A 27,801-nucleotide genomic window follows, 5' to 3' on the forward strand; every position below is an offset into this window, starting at 1 on the left:
CCTCATCTGAATCAGTCACTGCGAAATGGCCTTATGTCCATCCCCATCACATTTTCATTTTAGTGCAAATTCCAGACGTACGAGAAGAAACGCGCATCCCCTGTGAATAGCCGAATTGTATGGTCACACTATGTTACATATCCTACACTATTGCCTCAATACCATCGATGCCATTGTACACGTCCAGTTTGAAATTCAAAGTGTTTTCTTTCTCCTCAAAAATTTACTTTGGTGGATATATGACCTTTTCGAAATGACGGATTCATTTATATATTCATGTTCATAAAATGAACTGAAATGATCTTTCTTTCAGTTTAGTCCCACGTCATGCCCTTTACGCTAAAGGAGATGGATGATTAATGAAAGTGAATGAATGTGAAACTAAATTCTTCTGTACTCTCCCATCGGAAAACGAATCCGGAACCATGTGCGCCGAAGGCACACGAGCTAACCACCAGACTATCGAGGAAGGCCACATTCATTTCTTATCATATCCTATGCAGTAAGAAAGTTTCATCTTGAAGTGAGCTTCTCGAATGACATGGAGCATCGCCGGCTACGATCTCTTAGCGCCTTCCCAAATAGCACAAAGAAGCGAACAGGACCTAGTTCCTTTAGGAGCCGCTGTGGCGCTAGTTACGTGCACCAATATTTTCTCTGTGTAGCAGGGAAATGAAATAACTAGCTATAAAAGGAAAAGAATTCTTAAGTCCCCCCACATAGCATCACAAAAACTAAACTGTTTTTAAAATTGAATACAATTAGTATCGATTAATTAAGAATAAAAGATAATACAAACACACCGGGAAGAAATCCTTTACAAATTACAAACGAAATACTTCCCCAGATAATGGCTTGGCATTTAGAAATTTTGCATGTTCAAAACATCCTGTTTCAACATCTGCTATGTTCTTCAGCAACACTGGAACTATTGCATCGCAAAATTTTACACTTAATTTGAATGAATGATTCTCCGGAAAGAGGCACTGCAAATACTAAACATGTTGCAGAAAGGAAACAATATAGGCGGAAAGAGTTTCCGAAATACGGATGTTCACAGACCGATGGGCCTTTTAACAACGTGAATCACCCATACTAGTTCTTTTGTAGGATAGCACATTACGTTTCTACTGTCTTGTTTATATATCAAGTTCATAAGCGTGGAATTGCATTTGTCCTGAATGATAAGTTTGTGACATGAGGCACAATCTATACTTTGAATAATTTTCCTATCTACAAAACTTCCTAAGAAAGCAGTAGAAGCTAATTTCACTGTTCCTAATAAGATGTCTGAAAAGAAAACCATAAATGGAAACATTAAAGTACTATACAAATTGTGACAATAGTAGTGAACAATAGGCTAAAATGTTATGAATTGACTAATTTCTTAAAAATGTTATGAGTTGACTTATTTCTTATTGTGCATATAGTGAGTGTGTACAGACTGAATTGTTAAGGATTGGATTTCATTTGCGTTATGATTTAACTGAATTTCACTTTTAGTTTACACTTTAATGAATGTGTCTATTTTTCTCCTAGTGCAAAATGGTTATATTTTTTCCTGGCATTATCATATTAGTAGGTTTCATATGTTAGATTGTCAGAAATACATAAATATCTTTCTAAAACATGGGATCTTTGTATATTATTATCATCTATTTTAGCAAGATGTAAATAGGACTCTACTAATATATTACTACGATATTTCACAAAATAAATAAAATCATTTTATCTATTGTAGATAAATATTAGGGAAATTTGGGGTTACCACTGGCACACCAAATACTGGGATAGTATCTGAAATATAGGCTCTGGGTTCTTCTTCTATCCCATTAGCAAGGGCATCAATTTTGGGAAGCTTTGTAGGCCGGGCCCCCCGAAGTTGAAATTGGCTCCCCTAATGGGGGGGGAATGCTAAGTTGAAGTAGGTTCTCTAATTTCTACAGTACATGGTAATTCGTTTTCCGGTTCTACTAAAGCGTATCTGCCATAGTGCTACCCTAAAGTTACACAGAAGTCGGCACTCTTGCACATAAGTTAAAGGTTTTACGTCTGTTTTTTTTTCTTTCTTTAGAAAAGTACTAACCTACGCATACATCCCATTACTAATCAGAAACATAAATAAATAAAATTAATTACACAAGCAAAAAACAACACTTACTAGGATCAGTATGAAGACCAGTTAACAATTATGTAACTGTATCTGGTATGGGGATATATGCTTCAGAATCAGGCAGGAAAGTGATCGGGAATATTTTCCTTTGAAATAGTGGTAGAATTTGCAGTGGAAGGCAGCGATTGTAATCCAGTTTTCAAAATTCGATTTATTGTATATACAATGGCTCTGCTAACCAACATATCATTGCTCCCAGACAAAATGATACACAAAAGTATACCATAATTAAAACAATAAAAGAACATTTTTGTGTTGTTAATTTTACCACATAAAGATACTGCAAGTATTATGCAACTATAGTGCCTACACACGCCACGTGACTTTTTTCAGCAAGGAGAAAAATCACGTAAAACACCACGCTCAGGGTTTCCAAATGTCCCGGATTTTAAGGGACAGTCCCTTATTTTATGATTTTGTATCGCGTCCCGAGGAGCTTCGATACGGGGCAGCACTGCCCTGTCGCGACAAAACGCTGTAACTTTGGCGGAGCAGTTTTGAGAAAAAGAGCCGTAAAGTCGCTCCAGACCGGCTAATTTCCTACTTACATCAAAATTCTCTTTGGTATATTTTCAAAAGTATTTGACTCAGCTCAATGCTGGGCCTGGTGTAAATAAGTATCGGTGGGGGAAATTCAAAAATGCTTATAGCGACAAAGTTACAGCGTTTTGTCGCGACACGGCAGAGCAAAAGTCCCATATTTTGCCCAAATGACAAATTTACCTCAGACAACGACTTTAAAGCCCGCAATTTTTAATGAGTCGTCATTAGTGTGGCCAGTAAATGGCAAATGCTATTTCAGAAAAGCTCCGAGTTGCCAAATTTATTTAAAGTCGTCTCCTTTTGCCTAAGGATCCCACCGTCAAATTCATTTGTGGAAAGTTTTCTCACATATGAATTTGAAATGGACTGACACAGAAATATGTGTTTCTGTCCAGTTGATGACAGCTGAGTTTTTCGACGGCCTAAAGAAAAATCCAAACTTGAAAAAGATTATAAGTACAGTTAAGTCAAGAGTGAAGTAGGATTTTTGAAATAGTTTAGATTACGTAAATCCAATGTTTTAAAAGTAAAATTTACCTATTTTTTCTTAGATCTATATTAATTCTTTGTATTAGTTTATACTTTTGTATTTCTTTCAGTCTAAAATGATTACTTTTTTATGTGATGCATAGTTCATTTTCTACCACTAGATCATGTTTATTAAAACCTTCCCGTTAATACTCATTGAAACTCGTCAACCCATCCTTTATTTAGGCTATTTTTATTTGGCAATCCTGACCACACTACAATTGTCTAAATCCACTCAGACTTACGTGACAGACAACCTGTCCTTCTGTTTAGTGCACGTTAGTGGCGCCACAACGGCCGAAAGGTCAACTATACCCTGTACGCTAAATCTCATGTTACGAGAGGGATATGGTAAGGCGCTAAGGGATCGTAGCCGGCGATGCATGGAGCTTAAATGGGAGGGCAGTTGCCTCTGCCCGCTGCAAGTTACGGCACTGTTCATTGAATTTTCTTTTCTCGGAGCTGTTTCCTTCCCCACATAAAATTGCCAACAACGTTCGAAACGAACACATTACAATAGCCAATATAATGTCCACTTTCAGCTTTAATGAACATAAAAACTATTTTTAATGTGTTGGAGAACATCTTCAGTATAGAACCATACTTTTAATGAGGTATTTTCCTCCTCCCCTTTCTTACATTTCTGGCATAATATTTATCTATCATATCCCTACAAACATAATTTCTCTTGAAATAATTTGTAAATCAATATTTCTAACTGCCTCTAGTATTTCTAACTGCCCATCTTTTCTTACATTTACATAGAAACTGGTTTCTTGTAGTATTCTGCTTGAGTTGTTACAAAGAGGTGTATCGGAATACTGTTTTATGAAATTGTGTACTCATATATGCATATGAGTGCCTTTGAAAAAAATAAAAATAAAAACGCCCTCTATTTTAGTGAAAATGGTATTTATATATTTTTTTAAAAAAAAAGTAACAGTGACACGTGTACACCACGCGAAGGAGTTTGGTTTGTATGCCGTGATAGGGCATTTCTCAATAGACATTAAAACTGGATCTCTACCAACTCTGGTTTTAGTAGAAAGTAAGTGAAACTAGAATATATTTTTGGAATGCTTAATCTATGCAGCAAACAGATTCTCGTTACCTATTTTCGTTTTTATTCTATAGTTATCAACGTTAAAATAGGAAATGGTTAATTTTTACCACTTCTGGTGGAAGAACCACCTCCATCATCGCACCCGATTCCTAAATTTTGACACACTATAAACTGGCGAAAACTAATGGTGATCTATCACGTAATTATTGATATTTACATAGGTATTATTATTATTATTTGTTTCCCGGACGGACAGATAGGGAATATATATGTACAGTACATATACAGACAAGAATGAAATGAAATTTTTGAGTTTTACGTTCGACGTTATGCCGGCTAGGCTAAAGCAGACGGTGAAGATGAGAAATGAATGAAATGGTGGAATGAGAAAAGTAGGAGGAAACGGTAGAACCCCGAGGAAACCCACATACACGGTGTTCGTCCACCACAAAGTTCACTTGGCGGGAGCAGGGTTTGAACCCGGGACCCAATGCACCAGAGGTGAACCATGTACAGACAAGTTTCGGTAAACCAAACTTCTTAATAGCACCGAATGTTTGGGGGCCAACTACTCCTAGACCGCTCCACCAATTTTAATTATTTTTAGTACATAAATAGAGCATTCCATAACTTGGGTTTTTATTTTTATTTTTTTATTTATTTTTATTTTTTTTTTGCCGAGAAAGAGAGAGTTCCCTAGAACAGCATTTCTCAACCGAGGTGTCGCGAGATTTTTAATGTCTTCTAAAATCTTCCGCGAAGAAATTATCTTTAGGAGAAAGTAAAAATTTATCGCCAATCGACTTAATATGTAATACTTAATATTCAAGTCTTACGTAGTTTGCTTGCGAGGTTTGTATCTAATACTCGTTCTATATATATATTTTTTTTAAAAAATGTATGTACTTTTATGTTTGCTTTTTTGCATCCAGGAAAAAAATCATACGCAGGGGAGCCGCGAAAGTTTCAAACGTACTTTGATGTGCCCCAAGAGAAAAAAAAAGGTGAGAAACACTGCCTCAGAAAATCAAAACGCTCCTAGAACAACATTCCAATTCTAACATATGGGGTAAAATTTAAGGACAATGAATTCAATTTGTTTATTTGAATTGCAAAGTAACCAGTTTTTCTTTTTAAACATATTTAAGCTTTATTTCTAGAATTAGAACAATCATATATAAAAGATCAAACTTATACATTTACTTTCTTAACGGATTCTTTAAGTGGGACAATGGAAAGTAAATAAGCAAAGGAACACTTATCCCAATGTAATAAATAGTAAATGCGAAATATCACTACAGTGAGAAAAAAATCCAGTACTCATAAATATAACAATCATTTACTAATCTAAGAGACTGATCACAATTTAAGGATAAAGGCAACAGGGATGCAGTATCCGTGTCTATGAAAAAGATGCCTCGCAAGAAGTCGGAATTAAATTAATGATTTTAATGAAATAAAATGAAATCTTTAAGTTTTACGTCCGACGCTTATACTGGTTAGGTAAAGGAGACGGTGATGATGAGAGATGAGTGAAATGGTAGAATGAAAAAAGTGGGAGGAAACGGGAGAAGCCCGAGAAAACCCACGAGCACGGTGTCTGTCCACCACAAAATTCACACTGCACGAGCTGGGATCGAACCAGGGACTCCAAGCACCGGAGGTGAGCGCTCTACCACTGAGCCACAACGCCTCCTAATGATTTTAATACCACTGATTATAGTATTACAAAGTATAATTGACTGCAATTACGATTTTGCCTTAAATACGCAACTACAAGATTAACTAAGAACGTAGTAATGAATGGGAGTTTGTACAGATGTATTCGAATGGAAGTGTTGAGATATCAAATTGCTGTAAACGGTATTACGATTTTTATTGAAAAACTTAGAAGTTATGACTTATGATATTTAATAAGCATTTTTTTCGATATAAAACTTTTTTTTAAAAGAAAAAGCAAAATTTTCAATTTCTTGTTAGCTTTGTTCTTACTTGTTAGAAGTACGTGATGTCATAGTCACAGTATTCGACACTAAGCTACTTTGGATGCGCATTGACACGTTTGTCTCACTTATATTATTACTAACGCACAGGTCTTCAAAATTTGAATATTTACGAGTTTGTGATACTATAGCGTTCTAGTTTGTAACACTGAATAACAAGTGTGATATTGTTAGTTTTCGTTTAACATGTAGATTTGAAATAAATAACAACCTGACGTAGTGTCATTTAAGAAAATGTATCTATGATGGGTTGGCAACACTAGTTGTTAATCGGGTGGTATTGTATAGCATGTCAAACAAGCCCTGTGTCGATATTTGCATGTTACAAAATTTCATCGATTTTTATCAATTAGGTCAAAAGTTACAAGGTTTCAAGATAAATTGTTCATCCTGTATATAATATTACGCGTGAGCTGACAGGATATGAAATTGAGTACTTGAAACCCCCTTGATGAAATTCTGTGTACGACACTGTTCCAGAGTTAGAGCATAATATGCTCTAAGTCTTTGATGTCACTGAAGATGTAGAAACAGTCATTCTCTGAGAACATTGCTATAATTAGAGGCAAGTTTCCAAACTACGAATGATGGTTTCCTATTTTTATATAAAAATGATACTAGATGTGTCTAATAAAAATATTATTCTTTATTTTCTACTTTCTAGTAGTAACTTGTTTACTAGTCCAATCAAACCATCCTTCAAAATTAGGCGACAGACAGGGACGTACGCAGGGGGTGGGTCCTAGGGTCCGGATCCCCCTGTCGAAATTTCGACTTTTGTGTAAATTTAGCCTAATTTTAGGGGCAATTTTAGGAACTTTAAAATAAAATACCTTCATATTGAGTTTGGACCCCCCTTCCGAAATAAATTTCTGCGTACGCTACTGGCGACAGAGCTACGTTTGTCAGCCGCATAAGGGTAAAAAACATAACGAAGATACCTCGCGATTGAGGTCGAGGTTTAAGTCGCGGTCGCTACCTCGATAATGGCACAAACACATGTATTCAAATGGGTAAGCGGATGCCGAAGATTACGCTACATTGGGATCTAGAGGTCGACCACGAGGGTGAATTAGTGATCGCGATGACAAACAAGCGAGTTTTTTTCACATCGATGTCCAGCGGAAGCGTCGCTGTGGCTCGTGTTCTCAATGGTTCTCCCGAAGCGCTGAACGGAATAAAGTCTTCGTGTGTTTAGAATTTTGTCTGCAGAGGATTGTGTGTGTGTCTATGCTTGAGAGGTTTTGCTGCACTATTAAATTTGATTATGAAGGACATATTAATAGAACTAGTGAGAAATGTTCCAGCAATATGGGATAAGAAACACAAACATTATAATAGGCATTTTAAATAAAGAATGGAAGAAAACAGCAACTCAAATGGGAATGTCAAATAAGTTATTCATATTTATGTGAGAATTATACTGTAGCTTATTATTATATAAGGCAGCGGCGGTTACAGGGAGGGGGTTTTCGGGCCGAAGTTGAAACTAGTGTTAATCATGTGTATGCTTAAAAAACGCCAAGACACCCCCCCAGATCCCGAGATTAATAAAAAAGGGTTTCTTCTAAATTCGTTACTGATATAAGGTAAAGAAATACCTGTAAAAACAGGCACGTATCCATAGGGTGGCAACGTCGAATAATGGAATTGCAGTGACGAAAGTTCAATTAGTGAAGTTAATACACTATCCATCTCGAAACCTGAAGACAGAACTTTTTTTTTACTGGGAAATGATTTCTCGCCTAAATGCTGAAAGAGGGCATTTTTTCAACAAAAAAAAAAAAAAAAGTTAAAAGTCTGATTTATTGATAGAGATGGACAAGAGATGAGACTGACATATTTTTGCGAAACAAGAGACGAAACTTCGGCATTACTCATGTCTTGTCTCGCGTCCATCTCTATTTATAAACTGTTTGGTCCTTTCAATTTCAAAGTATAGTTTTGCAGTGATTTTTATGCAATGACTTAATAATTTCACACGCGTCATAGTAATGTTTCTCCTTAAACTGAGAACTTACAGCGAAGGTGCGACCTCTTCGCTATGTGCTCCCTTCATCCATCTAGACCTAGACATCGAGGTAGCGATCGCGACTTAAACCTTGACCTCGATCGAGAGGTATCTTCGGTATGTCTTTACCCTAAGGGTTATTGGGGCTCAAGTAGAAATAACAGTCCCTGAGCAAAGCTCAATGTCTTATTAAAATATCGATATATAAGAGTTTGACCAACTAACTGATGAGATAATTTGTGTCACGAAACTAACGATTTAGTTAGATGCCGATAGTGTTTTAATAAAAGATTGTGTTTTGCTCAGGGACTGTGTGTTATTTCAATTTTGTATTAATAAAGCAAATATAAACCAGAAAGCTCAACTAGTAGTGACATTTTGTGTTGATGATTAGATGCATTTTATTAATAAGCATTAAATTAAATTTTAATGTAATTACTGTCTAGAGAAGTGGTTCTCAACTGACGAAAACAATTTACTGAACATCCAGGACATCGCGACACACTTGTTTGATATTTTTATTACAAATTATATAACGAAACCAATTAGTTTTTATAATAACTATACACCAGATTATGGCATATGCTGATGATGTAAATTTAATAGGGGATGATAGGAGAACAATAGAAAGAAATGCAGAGATCTTATTAAACACTTGCAGGGACATGGGTTTAGAAGTAAATGCAGAGAAAACTAAATACATGGAAGTGCGTCCGGACCATAATACAGCAAATTATGGAGGCGTTAAAATATTAAATAATACTTTTGATAAAGTGGATAGTTTCAAATATCTAGGATCAATATTAACAGACGAAAATCATATTCACAAAAAAAAAAAAAATGTCGACTAAAAGCAGGAAATTCGTGTTATTATTCAGTTTAAAATCTCTTGTTGTCGCGAATTCTGTCAAGGAACTTGAATCTTAAAATATATGAAACGATAATCATGCTGTTGTTCTGAATCGTTGCGAAACATGGTCGCTTACTCTGAGGGAAGAACATTGACAAAGTGTTAGAGACGAATATTCGGACCCAAGAGAAACGGCAATCGAGATTGGCGGAAACTTCATAACGAGGAACTACATAATTTATATGGTTTACCAAACATAGTTAGGGTAATCAAGTCTAGGAAGCTCAGGTGGGCAGGTCACGTAGCTAGAATGGAAGAAAGTAGAAAAGCTTTCAAAGTCTTGACTGGAAGACCAATCAGAAAACGATCATTAGGAAGACCTAGGCGGAGATGGGAGGACAATATTAAGATGAATCTCGCAGAGATAGGAATATAAAGTAGAAACTGGATGCAGTTAGCTAAGGATAGAAGTCTGGAGAACTTTTGTGAACGCAGCATTGAATCTCTGGGTTCCATAGGCCATAGAGTGAGTGAGTGAGTGAGTTAGTTAATGACTATATATCACTGAACATTATTGCTACCGCTGGAGGTGTTGATTGATACAGTCTGTCTTGATTTTAATTAATTACTATTAAATTCTTCCTGATTTTTAAATTCTAAAATTTCGCGATATACCTTATAAAACTGTGACAGAGCAGTGTGTCACGACACATCGGTTGAAAGCCTGTGGTCTAGGTTCTGAATTAAGATTGACGAAATATCGTATTGTCGTCAGACACAAAGATTTATTCAAAATTTAAAGAAAATTGAATGAGATCTTGGAGTTGGAAAAAGAGAGTAAGAAAACTGATCGCAAAACGTGTTGAAAAACACAGAATGGACGTTCAGTAAGAGTCGCATTTAAAAGAAAACGTAGTCGAAGGCACGTTATTCTTTGAACACTAAATTTAGCACTATCTAATAACTTTTTTCCTTATGTATTTGCATTAGCACAAAATTAAAAAAAAAAAGACAGGAAAGAAAAGGAAGAAGAATACAAGACGTAAAGGTAAAAAAGCTTTAACAAAGTAGTTTCAAAATAATAATAAAAATTGTAAAACAAGCTTATTAACTTTGTTTGGTTATTACAGCTGCATAGAGACAGAGCAAGGATAATCGTTTTTGAGGTACAAAAAGATCCAATTACTGTTATTATCGCGTAATTGTTAATAATCGTTTATTACTTGAAATAGGATACGACAAGACGGAAGAGAGAGAGAGAGACGAACTGAAATATTAGCATCACGTATAGACGAGTTACGATACAAAAATATTACCCTTACATGCATCGTGACAGACAAATTGCAGATACGCCTTAGGGGCACACCAACGGATCTGTATGTGCATAGTTAATACACAAATTGGGAAGAAACAACAAAACCTGTTTCTTACGCCTATCGTGTCCAAAGCATTAGTACAGTTATCATGAAACATCAGTATTACAGTATTCAATATATATACAAGATTGACAAGTGATTTACTAACGCACGCTGTAACAAAGCATTATGTCTTATCATGTGAAATTTGATTCGCAGGACATAATTATTTGTGTGAACAAAAACAGATCTGCATTCTTCTAATAACTTGCCACAAGAACAAAATCAAACGAGACCTGCATCCAAATATGCATAAGTAAAATACTGTATGTAACCTTCAAGTGTTGTGACACCTCTTCGGCAAGTGCTGTGATATCAGCGATTTAGATCCTGTGCAGAGAGTATTCCCCCTATGAGTGAAATATTTTGAAGCTATAATAGCTGAAGTTTGATATGACATAACAGGCCCCCGGTTCGTTCTGCGGGGTCTAATCTCCTCGTAGTTCCTTCTTGGAGCACACAGTAATTTAAGTTTCTGTAGCAAGTAGTATAAGCTTCAAACAGTGGATCGCCCGGAGTGTTCTGGTGCCTTGCACCGCCAAATATTACGGCTCTACAACTAGGCAAAATACTGCACAGGTCTTACATACGTGATATACCCAAATCCTAATCTAAAGCTCCGCTCCTGCTTTTTAATTCCCCGTTTTCCATATATATCTACCTTTTGACGGCTGGCATGATCAAGCGGTCTAATGTTTGGTCGTAGGGTCTAATGCCGCTTTCAGAGTATGCAAGTTATATATTACTCTGCCGTCTCTGTAATATATATATATATATATATATATATATATATATATATATATATATATATATATATATATATATATATATATATATATATATATATATATATACTAGCATATATTACCCGCTTCGCTGGGTTGAAATGAAAATTTAAATGCACAACTCCATATCTCATGTGTTTAATACCCGTGAAATATGCTTGCAGTAAATGTTAACATTATATCGCCTGTCATTTATGTTAACCCGCCGAGTGACACGGTCATGCGGGTTGCATATAAATACGTTTATTTTTACCTATGATGAACTAACAAAGGATTTGTACGTTATGGACACTTGAATGGTCAATTATCTCAAGACACTGGTAATTAAAAATTAAAGTGATATGATAAAAACCATCTAGGGTCCAAATCCTAATAACCCCCCAAAAATGAAAGAAATTGGTTCAGCCGTATTAGCGTGGTGAGGGAACAAAGGATTTGTACGTTCTCTTTTATATAATATATATATATATATATATATATATATATATATATATATATATATATATATATATATATATATATATATATATATATATATATATATATATATATATATATATATATATATAACGTAGGAGCGCGCTTTTACAATTTGAGAAAATAGAGAAACACAAGGAGGAAAGAAGAAGAGGGAGTAAGATAGGAGAATGGAATAAAGATGTGTTGCCAGTATACGCTTAGTGATGGATCTATGTGTGGTATGCCTGCAAAACCGCAGACTATAACTATGTTCTTGTTTGACCGTCACCACTGTCTTTTATGTATTTTACCCGTCAGCTCCTTGTCTTATCAATGTGGTTTGCTGAGAAGGGAGCAAGAAACTGTGACATCACTAGGCATTCAGTTGGAAATGATCGATATAGGCGAAAGAAGAATGAAAATCAATCCACATAAGAAGTGATGAACTGCTAAGTAGGGAATTAAAAAACAATTAGGAGAAATTATCAGTTTTACGTTCCACGTTATGTTCTTTAGACAAAAGAAAACGGATGATTAATGAATGTGATGACCATGAAAGAATTTGCGAATAAGAATGTGGGAGGAAACTGAAGAATGCTGAGAAAACCCACAGACACAATGTCGTTTTACCACGGATATAACTTAGCTCACGAATCTCTGCCACGATTCCAATTCTTCGTTGGCGTCAATCGTGAGCTAACCTATACATGCCTAGGATCGAATCAATGATACCTAGTTCCAGAGATGAGCGGTCTTGCATTGAGCCATCGTAACCCAACGCAAAATTAAGTTTATAGACACAAATGAGACTGCTCACTTCTGCTGAGTTCTTGATTCGATCTATGTGAGTTTGTGGTGGACAACATATCGTCGGTGAATCTTCTCTAAGTTCTCCCGTTTCTTTAATTCTAATTTTGTACTACATTATCATTCACGTGTATTTCGAATCCATCCTCTTTAGCCTAACAACCATAAATATGGAATGGTGTACTGAGAGATTTCAGAATACATATTTCATTTTCACAGAAATAACAAGGCTTTACTGTCTGTCTAGTCGTACTAAGGATGTTCCACAAAATACTTCCTTTGGGCATATATCGCTTTCATCAGCAAGAGGAACAAAACAATCAAGATTTAGATACTTGGATTTATTTTTCAAGATCACTGTTTACGTCAATTCCATGCAGAAGCAGAGTTACACAACGTGATTTATGATCTATAAAGAAAAACACTTACCGATGCACCATGACTGTCTTCCTCTGCCTCATCATAATCAATGGCTGCTGATCGTTGAATAGCTGCCACAGGTGATCCTATGATTAAAATATAATTAACTGAGTAATAAGTCATAAATATTCAACTATTTTTATATTTCATCTCCTAATTTCAACACTAAATTATAGGTTGTAAATATAAACGCTGTTGAAACACGTATCATTTATGGTACTTTTTAATATTAAATGAACCGACCATCTGTAACAATATTGTCAGATTTGCTTACAGTGTCTAATATATGCTAGTGCAAAAGTGATAATAGCACACTATGAACCATTGAAATGCTTGCTGTAAATCAGGTAATTGTTTCTTTAAGGCTTTCATTATGCTCCATTTCATGGTACGTTGAAGTTGAGTATATCAATGGATGAGAATATAACATCACACTAATTAATGGTGCGATTTGATTTACGAAACAAATATGGAGAAATGCATAGAAGCTATCATCAGAATTTCGTGCTTGTTAAAAGTCGTACATTTTTACCTTATTATAATCATCCACATAAAAGCTTTAATATTATATATATACCGGCAAACTGAAAGAGGTGATTCCTCACATCAAAATAAGCGAAGAAGTTCATATGGAAAATACTGTGAAAAATGCATAGTTTCAGAGCTAGGGGTGTCCAAAACGCTAAATTTCAACAGGCCCTATTTCGAATTCCAGAAACTGTGGACGATGGTCCTTATCAGCGTAAAGAAAGTCACGTGTACACAATCCGAAAATGCATATTACATCAATTGTCAATGGCTGTGCAGGGTATTCTGTACAGGGTATAATTCTCAAATATGCTCTCAATAGACTTTTTAGACATACCTTGATTTCAAGGAAGGTCCAAAGTAGGCAGGAGTAAGCCTTTACAACAATCGACATCCAGTGCTTTGGAGGGAAGTTGGAAGTGTTAGGAACCGGCAGCTCCGAATTTTTTTAATGTTCGGAATAACGTGTGATGTGATGTATTTCATCACGGTATATTTCACGTTTTCTTCACTTATAAGCGTGAAAGAAAACATCGCAGCATGCTTTTTCCCGAGTACGAGAGACCGTGCTGTTGACGAACCTTAACAATTCCGCCATCACGTCAAAGGATTCCATGTTCACCCCTATCAAGGCTTATCGTTTGCCTACTTTGGACTAATCGTAAAGTCAGAGCATATCTCAAAATTCGGTTGATGGCATGCCTGGGAATTTCACCCTGCAGGGAATACTCTGCACACCCATTAAACAGTAATGAAATATGCATTTTTGGATAGTGTATGCGTAACTTTCTTTACGCTCAAAGGACCACTACTCCACGATTTCTCGAATTCGAAATAGGGTCTAGCCTCTGGACAGCCCTAGCTCTGAAACTATCCACTTTTCCCCACAGGTCCGTAGGAACTTTTTGACTTAGTTTGATGTGAGGAATCACCTCTTATAGTTTGTCGGTATAGTTCATTAACACCCTGTATATTATATATCTCGGAAGGTCGCCCCTTTTGTTAAAGGGCGGAAAACTGTCCTTTAAACAATGGATTAAAGATTATATATTCGAAAACCATAATCATTTCGGCCATTAGACGTATGTACAATTCCAGAACATTTCCTGCAAATTATTACACTTACTTGTCCAACTCAAAACACTTTTACAAACCACTGAATTCAAATTTTACCAGGATCTACTTTAAAACCGCTGAAGTATTCCCGTGTAATCGTTAACGCCCTCGCCTTTGGTGCAAGCAATACTCTGTTCCATTTCAAGTAAACACTCAGTCGGAAAGGTGTGAAAGTCTTTTCTGGCCAGTCATCCGGAGTGAAATTTACCTCATTCACAACAGGTAAATCCGGGGATGGTACCTAACAAAGGCTACAGGTCATTTTCTTCTTTCCCCGCTTCATTGGGTAGTGTGACTGCCGAGAAATTTCATCCCTCATTCATGACGTGCTTAAAAGGCTATTGATACCAAATGTCCAGAAATATATAATAATTACTAATTAAAGAAAAACTCTGAACTTGATCAAACGAACAATATATACGTATATACGTGTTATATACGAACACAAAATAACAGTAGATATAACTATTTTCTTCCTTTTCGTACTGCCCTTACTTTACCGTCTCTTTCTTTACATTAGCATTTGCATTTCATTGAACTCATAATTTTTCTTGATATTACACTCAGCAAAATGCATACTTTAAATATTTGGAGTTCTAAAGAAGGTTGAGTTGGAATGGAAAGATCGAAATTCATATATGAACCAACAAGTAAGTGTTAGAATAGGAGAGGAAATGACAGAGGAGAGTGCAATTGGATGTGGAGTATGATAGGGATGCTTTCTCTTGCCAACATTATTTAATATCTATCTAGAAGCAAGAGTGAAAAGGGCCTACGTAATCAAGACGGCATTTCAGAAGGAAATAGAATGATTAGGTTATACAGTTTGCAGATAAGGCGCTTGTTGCGTAATCTGAAGAGAAAATCAATAAGATGTTAGAAAACTTGAGGAAGGGCTGTAAAGAATATGGGACAAAAATAAATCTTAAGACAAAAGCCATAGTGATTGAAACGAAGGGGATATCGGTGTCAAATATAGAAGTAGGAGAAGAGAAATAGAACAGGTGACTAGTTTTCGATACCTGAGCAATATTATTGATGATGATATGAAGTGCGAACGTGTAATAAAAGCAAGAATAGGAGTGCCCGAAACAAACCTTTAGAATAAAGAAACTTTTATTTTGTGAGACCTTGGATAAGGAATTGAGAAAAAGACTCATGAAATGCTTCGTGTGGAGTATTGTACAGTATTGGGCAGAAACATGGACATTACACAAAAATGATGGAAAACGACTGGAAGCTTTCAAAATGTGCATGCAGAGAAGGATGGAGAGAACTAGTTAGGTTGGGTTAAGCGGAAAACGAATGAGATAGTGTTAGAAATGTTAGAGAAGATCAGTTTTAGATATTATTAAGAAGAGGAAGAGAAGCTGGTTTGGACATTGGTTAAAAAGGAACTATATGAGGGACGTGCTAGAGGATATGGTGGCAGGAAAGGGAAGGACGGGTCGAACGAGGCGATATCAAAGCAGAAACATCGTACTTGAAAACAAAAAAGTTACCGGAAGACCATGGATACTTCTCAGATGTGGCAAGTGACCAGCAATAATGGCATAATACCTATGATGATGATGCATTGTTGTGTAATACGCCTGTGCAAGCAGAGTCGTTTGCTCCCTCCCCTCCTGTTTGTCATTTTTTAAGAACTATTTTAAAGAACATTTATATTACAATAATGACGAGAGTATACATGGAGGTTATGTAAACATAACGTTACAAGGCAATTACCTCGAAGCAATAAAACTTCAAAAAACGTTAGCGCGTGATGAAAAAAGTCTTTCGCAACTCATATACTAGTGCTTTTTTGCGGTAAAAAACAAACACACATTAATATAGCAAGGGCATTAGGTGCACAGCTTTTTATGCAATATACTTATAATTTCATGATAAGTTTGCACCTAGTCTTAAGCACTTCTAGCTGGCTTGAACATGAAAAGAGTTTAACGAAGTCTCTTGAGAACAATACAATGTTCACGATTTTATTATTATTACTGTATTATTGTCAACTATTTCATCAATATTCACTTCAATTTATTAACTTCTTTAAGTTGCAGAACATAACCATGAAACGAGATATCAGATAATTAAATAGAACAGCTTTTTTAACCAAAGGGATATGTTATCTACATAAAGTGAGCATTATCATACAGATTCATTATTATAGCCTCTTAGTCACGTATGGGAATGGAATAGGGAAGACATTTTCCTTCAACTTCCCTCAACTTTATATCACTTATTGGTACTTCAAAATCACTCAGCTGCTGCTGCCTCCTATTGACAATCTCAATACGTACTAGATTTCCTTTTCCTTGCTGAATCTAAACCTCATTCCTTGACTGACGTCAAATTCAAAACTTTCCTTGCCCTTATTTATTGGAAAAAATGTTAGAACAGTTGATTGATTGATTGTTCGAAACATCGTTCAGACCATTCTTTGTTTACACAGACAATTTGTATAATTGTGCATTTAAAAAATCGTTCAAACATAGTTTGTTTATTCGAATATTGTGCGAATAAATGTCTGTTTTTCCATTATCACTCATTTAGTACAATAACTTTCTCGAATAATAATTTTATTCACATACGCGTATTGTTCGAATAGAAATACATGAAAAATATATTGTCTGAATATTTGAGTGGGATTGTGCGTATTATAAATCTACAGTTTAAAGTGGGATCCAAATTACATGAGCGCTTACCAAGTATCGAAGCCATTATATTCTGGAGAGAAGGCTTATCTCACAGTAAGAACGTCAGGCACCTTTAGATAAAGGAAAATTTCTGAAATGGTATTTACTTTAAAATATCAGTGGTATTCCTTTTTATATAACGCTTCATTATATTAAGCATGGAGAAGTATTCAAGAATTACTTATATTAATTGTTCAGTAGGCTACAGGTGATGGCTCGTAGAATTGAAGCTCGCATAGATTGTGATATATTAGTGGTCCATCGGAAGTGTACACACTAGCTACAGGATTATCACAGCAGGCAACCCTCTCCGTGCATTCGCGACGTACCGGGCAGTGTCTAGAGGAAAACAAAATCGTTCGGGACATACTAGCTACGAGAACGGTGACCGCTAGTGCAATTAAAACCACTGTGCCCCCGCCCTTCCCATATGAGCATCTCAACATTAAACAATCGATTGTTGGAGGCAAGTCTACGTTCCTGTGTTTCCTTCTGCACAAGTATCCTGACGCATACTTATCGCTGAAAACGTCTTCGGTGGTGTCGGGGGAGATTGCAAAGGCAACGTAAATGAAAGGGAATGGTATTCGGACACGACGATGGCCTTATGAATGTTTATAGATGTGCACGTGAGCAAGAAAATCCAACAAGTGTACACAATCACTATGGAGGACTGACATCCGGCATTCTGGTATAGAAACAATAAGCTACGTACCCCATTCGAAGCTGGCTTTTATTGCGGAAATTGTGGCTAGTATGTCATTCATGATGTCAATCCTGTCCTTCGATCTAATCTGAATATTTTGCGGGATTCCATCTTCCAGGATAAGACGCATCTCCATATTGTATGGGTAATTCAGCATGTTGCATCCTATATACACTTTCTAACCTGGGCTACTAGATCTTCAAATCTAGGTCTTATGCAACATGTATAAAACATGATGTGACGATACTTAGATCAAGTGCCAGGATCTGGTAACGACCATCGTTCACTTACCGTAAGATCTGCTATGGTCGTGGGATACCATACCTTAGACAGACATTCAGGATCTGTAGCCTACGACTAGCTAGTGACCCAAGCTGCTGGCAGGCTGTGAACAGTGTGCAGAAGAAATGGTGGAAGCGTCACGCAGGCACCCAGGCTGTGGCCACTTGTCTCATTTGGCTAAACAAACTAGGTAACTGGCAAACTCACTGGCTAAACAGGCAAACTCATTTGGCTAAACTTTCACTGGTGGACCAATTTTGGGGAGAGGGGGGTACAAGCGGGTCTGGGCGGGGAGGGCACAAGAGCGTGGTCCTCTTTGCAGTGTTTTGAAGGTGAACTTTGTGCCTCCTTTACGGGTCTTGGGGGGCTTTCGGATCTAGATCTGGAACCGGTTCCTAAGATCCGGTTCTGGAACTGGGTTTTCGGATCCAGGTCTGGAACCGGTTTCTAAGATCCGGTTCTGGAACTGGGTTTTCGGATCCAGGACTAGAACCGGTACCTAAGATCCGTTTCCGGAACCGGGTTTTCGGATTCAGGTCTGAAATCGGTTCCGAAACCGGTTCTGAAAACCGGATCTCCAAGAACTAGTTCCTCGCGAAACGAATTCAGCCGGATCCGGAACTTTGTGGCCATCCCTACTCTTAACCATCACCTTCGTCTTCTTTTGTACAAATTTTGGGCCGGAATCGTGAATTTCTACTGACGTTCTTAAACAAGTCATAATATACATAATGTCGACCACATTCGTTCGAGTGTAATGTAATCGACATTATGTACATTTATGCTGTATGTTGATTCATTTCATAGGCTTAACAGTTCATTATACCTGTCACAATGTTGTACTAGCATTTATTTTTGTAGAATAAATCATTCCAAACTATAGTCATCTTTATGGGATGAAGGTGTACCGTCTAGCGATCAAATCATCTTGGTTGAACTATGTTCATGTCTCAATAACCTTTGCAATGCTAGATACAAAAGAACCAGTCTGACTTTGGGCATTCAAGAAAAAAAAATATTTCAACAAGAGATAGTAATCACAACATACAACAAGAGTTTTACCTTGGTCTTCTTTTGCATTGAGTAATATACTGTTAAGAGACCTTGTTATTCTTATTCCCCCTTCCACTTCCTTTAAAACTTCGCCATTTCAAAATTACAACTCGAACAATGCTCATAACTTTCACTAGTATTTCTTTGAGTTCGCTTTCAGAGATTTATTTCTCTTTTCAACGCACTTCCAAACTCCCTGCATTGACAACTACCCAAATACGAATGTCAAGAACTGCTTCTTTTGGTTGAAAGAAGGGTGAGTAATGGACTATAAGCGGCATCTTGCACTGTCATAATGTAAACCAAACAACTAACGAAAGACACAAGATTAAAAAAGGAAGAAGAAGAAGAAGTGGGAATGATATAATGGATGACTTTTTACAGAGATGCTCGAGGCCATATTCGATGTAAATCGCACTCACCTGTTGGGAAATCAAACACGCCGAGCTCAACTGTGCTAATTACAGAAAATGTACCTCTTTTTTTATGTACAGAGGCTACAAAAGGATATCATTTTCGTTCATTATATTTGACACAATAATTCTTTTCCAGCTACCTCCTTTTCTTTTTAACCTTGCACGTGCAATAATAATAATAAATATGACAGCTACGAATATTACAAGTATGTGCCTGTTTTGTAAGAAAAACTTGACTGATTCGAACAGAACTAAATACTTTTGTTTATCAAGTCACGAAACTTGTTATTCTCTTACAGATTTCGTTACATTGAGAATTATTATTATATTATTATTATTATATTATTATTATTATTATTTAAATTATAAACCTCATCAGTATTTATGATTTTTATTTATATTATTTTCTAAACAGTCTCTTTAAAGCTACATACAACAGCCCCTGGTAACTTCGTACTATGTTAAGACTCGTTGCATCCTTATGAAGCGGATTAGAATCTTACAGCATTCTCCTATTGTTCATTTCACCTAAGCTAATAGTCAACCAAAACAAACTCCTCTATACTCCCTTTCGCTGATTTGTCAGGGAGAGAAATTTTTATAAGATGCATACATTATCATGTAACATTTAAATTTCTATTCCAATTGACTGGCACTTAATGTCGCGGTTCCTGCTCGCCATTATCAACCAATGCTATCAACAATAATTACTTAATTTTCGTCTTTAAAAGTATTAGCTAATTACGAAACTTTGAAGTTTCCTTTAAAATTGTATACTTCATTGGAGTTTGTATTTCTTAAAATATTTCCTATACCCAACGGAGTAGATAAACTGTTAGGGTCCACGGTTTGTAATCTGGATGTTCAGAGTTCGAATCTATTGACCGGTCATTCTCAGATTTTTCTCCATCTCAGCAGACAAATGCTGAGATGTTACTTTACATATATTGCTTCCTAGTTGACTTCAACCCAAAATTCCGTTTCGTATGTGTTTGTTAAGAATATACTACTACAAAAAACTCGACTTCCAATATTGTTAATACCGTATTTTATTATGACAAAATGAAAAATTTCGTCTGAATGTTACTCAATAACGAACACATCTTTCACATGAACTATTGAATAAAAACACAAGCAGCACCCCATGATGATGAAGAAAAAAACGTTCATTTCAACTTCGTAACTCTTCATGGAGGAAGCAAATACATGTTTAACACTTCCTTTCCACTTTTAAGAAACAGGTTTTAAGATTTTATCACATAAAAACCATCATTAAAATACTGGTATTTTATTTCATATAACCCTATATGAAGGTTTAGGCTTCATGGTGTTATACATGTTTTTTTCGCTCCAGATCGAGAACGCGGCGCATTATCGGCCAGTGCTGCAGGAGCTGACTGAGTGAGGAACCCAGTTGAGATTAGTAAAATGTATCATTAGAACTGACATACGTAAAATTAAGTTCATAATTAATATTAAAGTTAATTAATACATACATATATATATATATATATATATATATATATATATATATATATATATATATATATATATATATATATATATATATATATATATATATATATAGTTTTTTCACTTTATTAGCCGTTAATTTATAGACCTGCACTGTACAATGCCTCGACTGAAATTATATTCGGAATTAACACACATCGCAGCTGCATTCAAAAAACTTGATACACAACAACATTTGAATCTTTCACAAAGTATTGAAATCTCATAGGCCTACAGACAATATGTACTTCGGTCAGTGGCTGCGAATATATTCTTTGTCGTATTCCCAAGCAGTAGCATTACGTGCAGCTCTTGTCAACTACCAGTCACCTCTCTCTCGGTCGAGCTCTGCACGGGCTCGGGCTTACAAAGCATACACCACTTCGGGTCTAGGTCGGGCTTGGGCCGTAAATTTTCTAATATAAAACCGTATTTCTCGGGCTTTTCGGGCCTAATTTTGTAAATATACTGTACAAAGATATTTGTAAGACCGTTCTTTCTGGAGAACTTTTAAAGCACATCTGCAAAATTAAACCTCTAATTGCTGTAAATAAAAATACAATTTTGGACCGGCCCGGGCTCGGGCCTAAATGCTAAAACATATTTCGGACTCGGGTCGGGCCTTACATAATAAATTCACGGGCTGGGCCGTGCTCGGGCTAAAAATTTCGGCCCCACAGACCTCTATCTCTCGGCCCAAAGCGAGAAAATAAGAATTTTGATTACATTAAATTATAAAGAGTTTCAAATACCTTATTACTTAAAGCATTTATGTATTCTGGTTTGAAGGTGGAATATTAAATAAAAATGCTCTTAGTATGGAAAACGGAAGTGTTAAACAGTATTCACCTTGTAGCACTACCAATGTGCTTATGGAACCAAACTTCGCCGGCAGCCAACCGATTATTACTTAGCGATGTTTATACGCCGGACTCTCGGCCTCCAGAAAAAAGAAACGCAGTGTAGGAAGTGCGAGTATAATGTTAGAGGATTATTAATTGATGTTCAAATAAGATTGCTTGTATAATGAAGCCACAATTACAGTTTCTGTATATCCTGTACATATAGTAAATGTTTAATACTAATCCTTAGTCTATTCCTCTATGTCAGACGAATATTAATTGATTTGCAGAAGTAATTGCTTGTATAATGAAGACATAATTATACATATCCTGTATACGTAATATATGTCTAATCCTAATTCTCAACCTCCTTCTCTATGTCAGAGGAATATTAGTTGACGTAAAAATGTGAGTGCCTGTGTAATTAAGTCATAATTTTACAACTTCTATGTGTTCTATTTATGTGAATATGCCTATTCATAATTCTCAACCTACTCTTCTACTCTGAGCGTTATAATAAATGTATGTGTTAGGGTGAATATTCCTAATTCAGTGATTAACTTATTACATTAGATCTCATGACTTCATTGACTTCTATCAGGTTGTCAAATAGACAATATAAACGGTATAGACATATAATACACCCACACACAAATGAAAATAAACTAACGAGACTCCATAGATCTCTATAGGATTAATCTTTCTTAACGGATTGTTCTGCTTCGATTACCCAAGAATGACAATTTGCTGGCTCTGCAAAGCGTCTTGGATCAAGTAAACCCAGTTAATTGAACTATCAGCTTGTACTGCACAAACCAAGTCTAGAACTCTTACTGCTCTTGGTCAGTCATTCTAAGGGGTTTCCAAATTTCACTAAGATTTCGAACTGATTAACATACTATTTCTCCAGTGACAGTACTCATCGATAACTTCAATTCCAATTAAATAAACTAATTCCAGAAAGATTTGTAAATAATGAGAGCATCATTCTGGTATCCACTTCTTCCTGGATTTAGCCTATTCCTATCACAAAATTTGGGAACTGATTTTGGATTGGCTAACTTCTGCAATAACATCATGTAGTTAAATGGATTCGCAACTGTACTAACGTAAAAATTATAGCTAAATAAATATACTTCAGTATCAGTTTTGCATTTTGAGACCTTTAAAGCCTCCTGTTTCCTTCAAATTCCACATTTTATTAATTTCTAAACGTTTATTTCAGATCAACTCATTGGCGTGGCCCTGTAATCCGCTCCATTGAAGGCGAGATAGTATGGTGATTGATATACAGCCTATACTGTGAGGATTGATTTTGCATGATGCTATGTCCACCTGCCGACTGCACTGCCTGCGGCAGTGTTAAGAGCAGGTAAGTACCCAGGTATGTATTTTGGGGGGATCCAAATTCAGTACGAGGATATTTGTAAAATGACCCCTAAAGTTAGACTGGACTTACAGAAAAGCAAGAATTCCGAGGGGTCCGGACCCCCTGGAACCACCCTCTGTTTACGTCCCTGGTTCACAGCCCACGTTCATAACAGGTCCTACCCTTCATAACTGCTAGAATGGAAATAAAAAAGTAATAGGGTTTGGATTCAACTGTGAATGTGTTACGCGTATACGTAATTTATGAATTAAAACTAGCTATTTTGTATATTTCGACAGGGTTTTGTTGGGATAATTGATACAGAAATTCTAGCTTTTATACCATGTATGGACATGAATTAATGAATATACAAAGATTCGAATATATATAGACTTAGTGTTTGTGTAGTCTTGAAAGATACGTATAGAGTATGTCGGACGAAGAGTTTATGAACGTATATAAATATGTGAAAGATCATTTAGGTGAGTTATTATACTGAGGAGTTGCTGAAAGTTTGTACGGCGATATACTTTTATGAAAAGTGTGGTTCAGTGAGATAGGGAGTAAAAGGAATAGCATACAATATGCGATATATGTATAAAAATTAGAAATTTGGGTAATACTTCAGTTTTGGATCTTAGTGTTGAGATACGTTGGAAGGATTTCGAAGAAATTAAATTAATCAATGCAGTATTTCGTTATTCAGTTGTTTACAGTTTCGGGTTGGAAAGTATTAAGAAAATAACTCTGAAATAATTATGAAGATTATTTAACTAGTTTGGGAAGAGTTTTCAGGTTCTGTATGTGCTTACAATTAGATACCCTATTAGAACCAAAAGGTGCAAGGGCTCGTTAAAAAGTTCTTTTTTTAAAATAAATATATATATATATATATATATATATATATATATATATATATATATATATATATATATATATATATATATATATATATATATATATATATATATATATTTGCAGGAGAAATTTTGGTTTTTTAAAAATATTTCAATTTTAGTAGAGAGTATGTTCCACCTTTTTTTTTACATTATAACAAAAAGCAATTGGTTACTGCATTCTGAAATCACAATCCTGGGCAGTATTACCAATAACTGTTCTGGAAATGTATTAGATTTTGTGGGAAAAATATAATTTAAAATTTATGAAAAAAGTAAAACTCCCATTACAACTACACAGCATATATTGAGCCCTCAAAAATGCGAAGGGAAGAATGTTTAAATCGCTATCCATGTTTCGAATTTTAAAAAATCCCAAGATAAAGCAGTACAAAAGAAATCTGATGAACTAACGTTAGATCCAAAATACCCGTTTATGGTTTTAATTTTTAAAGTGAACTATCTGAATTCTAGGCTAAAATATTTTCCTAACAAAAACGAGATATAAACAAGATTTTACACCAAAAAGAAAAAAAGTTTATTTGTTTCTTAGTTTATCGTACTTTTTTCTTGCCTATCAGATAGCATTTAAGCAACCAGTAAAACATGTGTAAAATTGTGTAACTTTCTAAGTACCTGATAAGACGGTTAGGCAACCAAAACAATACTAGGAATGTAGGGGTTGCAGAACTTGAATTTGTTTGAACAACTGTCGCACCAGTTTGAATATAAGACTCTCAAATATTGGCTATTGAAACGCATTTACTTAATTGCAGCATCCATTACAGAGAAACAAATGTTTTACTTGAACAATAAAAAAAGAGTCATAGAAAATAAGTGATTTTTTTTTTAAAATCCGACTTTTAATGGGAAAAATTCAAGAAAAGAACTCCATTCAAAAAAAAAAAAGCTGGCTTTTCTGCATCTCTAATTAGAAAATATAATTACTAAAGTAAAAAAGAAATAGGTTCAGCATTTTTTTAGTAGTTGACATTTTTGTTTAACAGTTTAAAAAGCAGTTGACTAGATCAGGTTACATAAGGACATCAAATACTAAAGCTCAGACTCATATAATCATAGTTAACCATTGTTAATACACTGCCGGATGAATGTCTTACAAGGCTGCGGTGACTCGGTGGTAGTGTGTTCTCGTGCATGAAATCCATGATGATCCTAATCCGCGACAATTGAGCTTCGTGTTGGACAAACACCATGTGCGTGGGTTTTCTCGGGGTTATTCTGTTTCTCCCACTTCCTTCATTCCACCATTATCACTCATATCATTATCGTCTTCCTTAACCTCGGTACATAATCGTGGAACGTTAAACTAAAAAAATGCTTTGCCAACTCTTCTCTATAATCAACTATCTCGGGTAATTCTTTTCAGGTTATTCTGCGGTGGTTCTTGATTTCGTCACATCAGCTTATGGGACGTTTCCTAGGTCGTTTCTTGTCTCTTTGTATCCACTAAAGGATTGTTTTTTTTTTATCGACTATCACTTCTTTTTGCAGTATGCCCAACTCTTTGCCACTTCAATGACTATTTTCAATATAACATAAGAAACTTCTATCATCTTTCTGATCCATGAGTTTCTTTTGTTAGCTTTGTGTACGCTATATAGACCCCTAGGTATATTAGTTCAGTTCATTTGACTCTAAACTTTAGATCTGTAATTGTTTAATTAGTTTCGATGCCTTCATCTTTGCATATACAACTAAGTTTTTTTCTTAGTCATACAACTCACTAACAGAAATATATACCATAGGGTGATCTGAAAGTTGTGGTATCCCAATAGTAGTGACAGTGGAGTTATTTACATTTTTGTTCTCGGCTTTCATGTTGATAACACAACTACCTACGGCTCAAATTCTACTGATATACCAATTTCTCGAATTTCAAGGGTTCTCCCTTCAGACAAATGCTGCATTGATACCATTAAATAATGTATCTAGTCAGTTTCTTTCCAAAAATGCTGTCCTACTTTTATTATTTTCAGGGTAAAGTGACTAGTAGATATAATTTATCCGGAACAGAGTAAATAAATTAACAAAAATTATTTGCATTATATCCATGAGGGATAAATACATACCTGGTATACTACGTTGGCGAAGTCTTGGATGTAACCTTTGACCTCCAGGCCATTCTCCTTTGTCTGGAGAGCTAGCTGTTGGGCTAGCGAAGGATTCGTCGTTCGAATCGTCCTGCAAAGACAAGAAGAAAATTTGAGTTGATATCTATAACAGAAAAACAAACACAAAAGCTGTTTAACGAATAGTATTACAGCGTTTGAGGATATTCTACACACCAAATAAACAAAACAATAATAAATAAAACAGTGGTGTGTTTCTGAATTATTAGAAGCTGAAGCTGTTTAAAAGCGAAAACCTGAGGAAAATAATTATACTGAAGTACATAAAGTTACCAAAGAGGCTAAACTTCATCAGTAGTCGAACTGGAAATAAATTATTACGACGTACTAAACTGTAAAAAGGTTCGGTTCAGCAGTCCCCGCCTTTCTACACTCCATTGACATTTTTATTACCACGAATTCCTTTATTTAGTTCAGAACGAGTTAGGTTCCATGATTGATTTGGAATTCAAGACCTCTTTTAGCACCGAGAACATACCTATACGGGATCACTGAACAAAGCAATGTTTATTATCATTAATAAATAAATAAATAAATAATAATTTGTGTAACTGTTTCGCCAACTAATTGAACATATTGGCTTCATCAGACACTGTCACTCAGGACAGTATGTGATGAAATCAATATGTTCAGTTAGTTGGCGAAACTGTTACCCAGTTATTATTTTTAAAAAAATAAACATTGCATTGTTTAGTGATTTGTTTTCTAGTTTAAGTTATATAGTATAGCAAAGCTAATATGAACCAGTTAGCTATATGAGATTGTGAACTCCCACTGCGAATAAAAATCAGGACAATTGCACTGAAGGCGCGTACGCTAATCATATAGCCACGAGGGTAAGTTTTATAATATGTTAGGGTCTAAGTATCTACATATTAGTTTAAGATATCATTAATAGAAACAAATATTTTTGTTACTGACTTGTTTTTATGTTAGTGTGTTTCATATTTTATGCTTGTGCGTTTCTCTGTATATATATATATATATATATATATATATATATATATATATATATATATATATATATATATATATATATATATATATATATATATATATACAGAGACATAAATGACTAATATTTATTTGTAATTTCAGATTGGCCTAACATAATTCAATTCGTCAGCTGTTTGAATTGAAATAAGTTGCATTCTCTATCTTCAACAAATTTACCCACTATTTTG

General features: G+C 35.4%; 1 protein-coding gene across 10 annotated transcripts in view; it reads right to left on the bottom strand.

Moving 5' to 3' along the window:
* LOC145681100 (uncharacterized) overlaps positions 1 to 27,801 on the bottom strand; it is a 1,004,875-nt gene that overhangs the window by 282,368 nt on the left and 694,706 nt on the right. For all 10 annotated transcript variants that reach the window (XM_081752504.1, XM_081752499.1, XM_081752503.1 and 7 more), the window contains 2 exons: positions 26,558 to 26,669; positions 13,067 to 13,143 (listed from right to left, as the gene is read on the bottom strand). In XM_081752504.1, the coding sequence (XP_081608630.1) occupies positions 13,067 to 13,143; positions 26,558 to 26,669 (189 nt within the window). The remainder of the gene's footprint in view (positions 1 to 13,066; positions 13,144 to 26,557; positions 26,670 to 27,801) is intronic.

The sequence above is a fragment of the Thermobia domestica genome, chromosome 3 (assembly GCF_964235325.1).
Source record: "Thermobia domestica chromosome 3, izTheDome1.hap1.1, whole genome shotgun sequence".
Taxonomy (NCBI): domain Eukaryota; kingdom Metazoa; phylum Arthropoda; class Insecta; order Zygentoma; family Lepismatidae; genus Thermobia; species Thermobia domestica.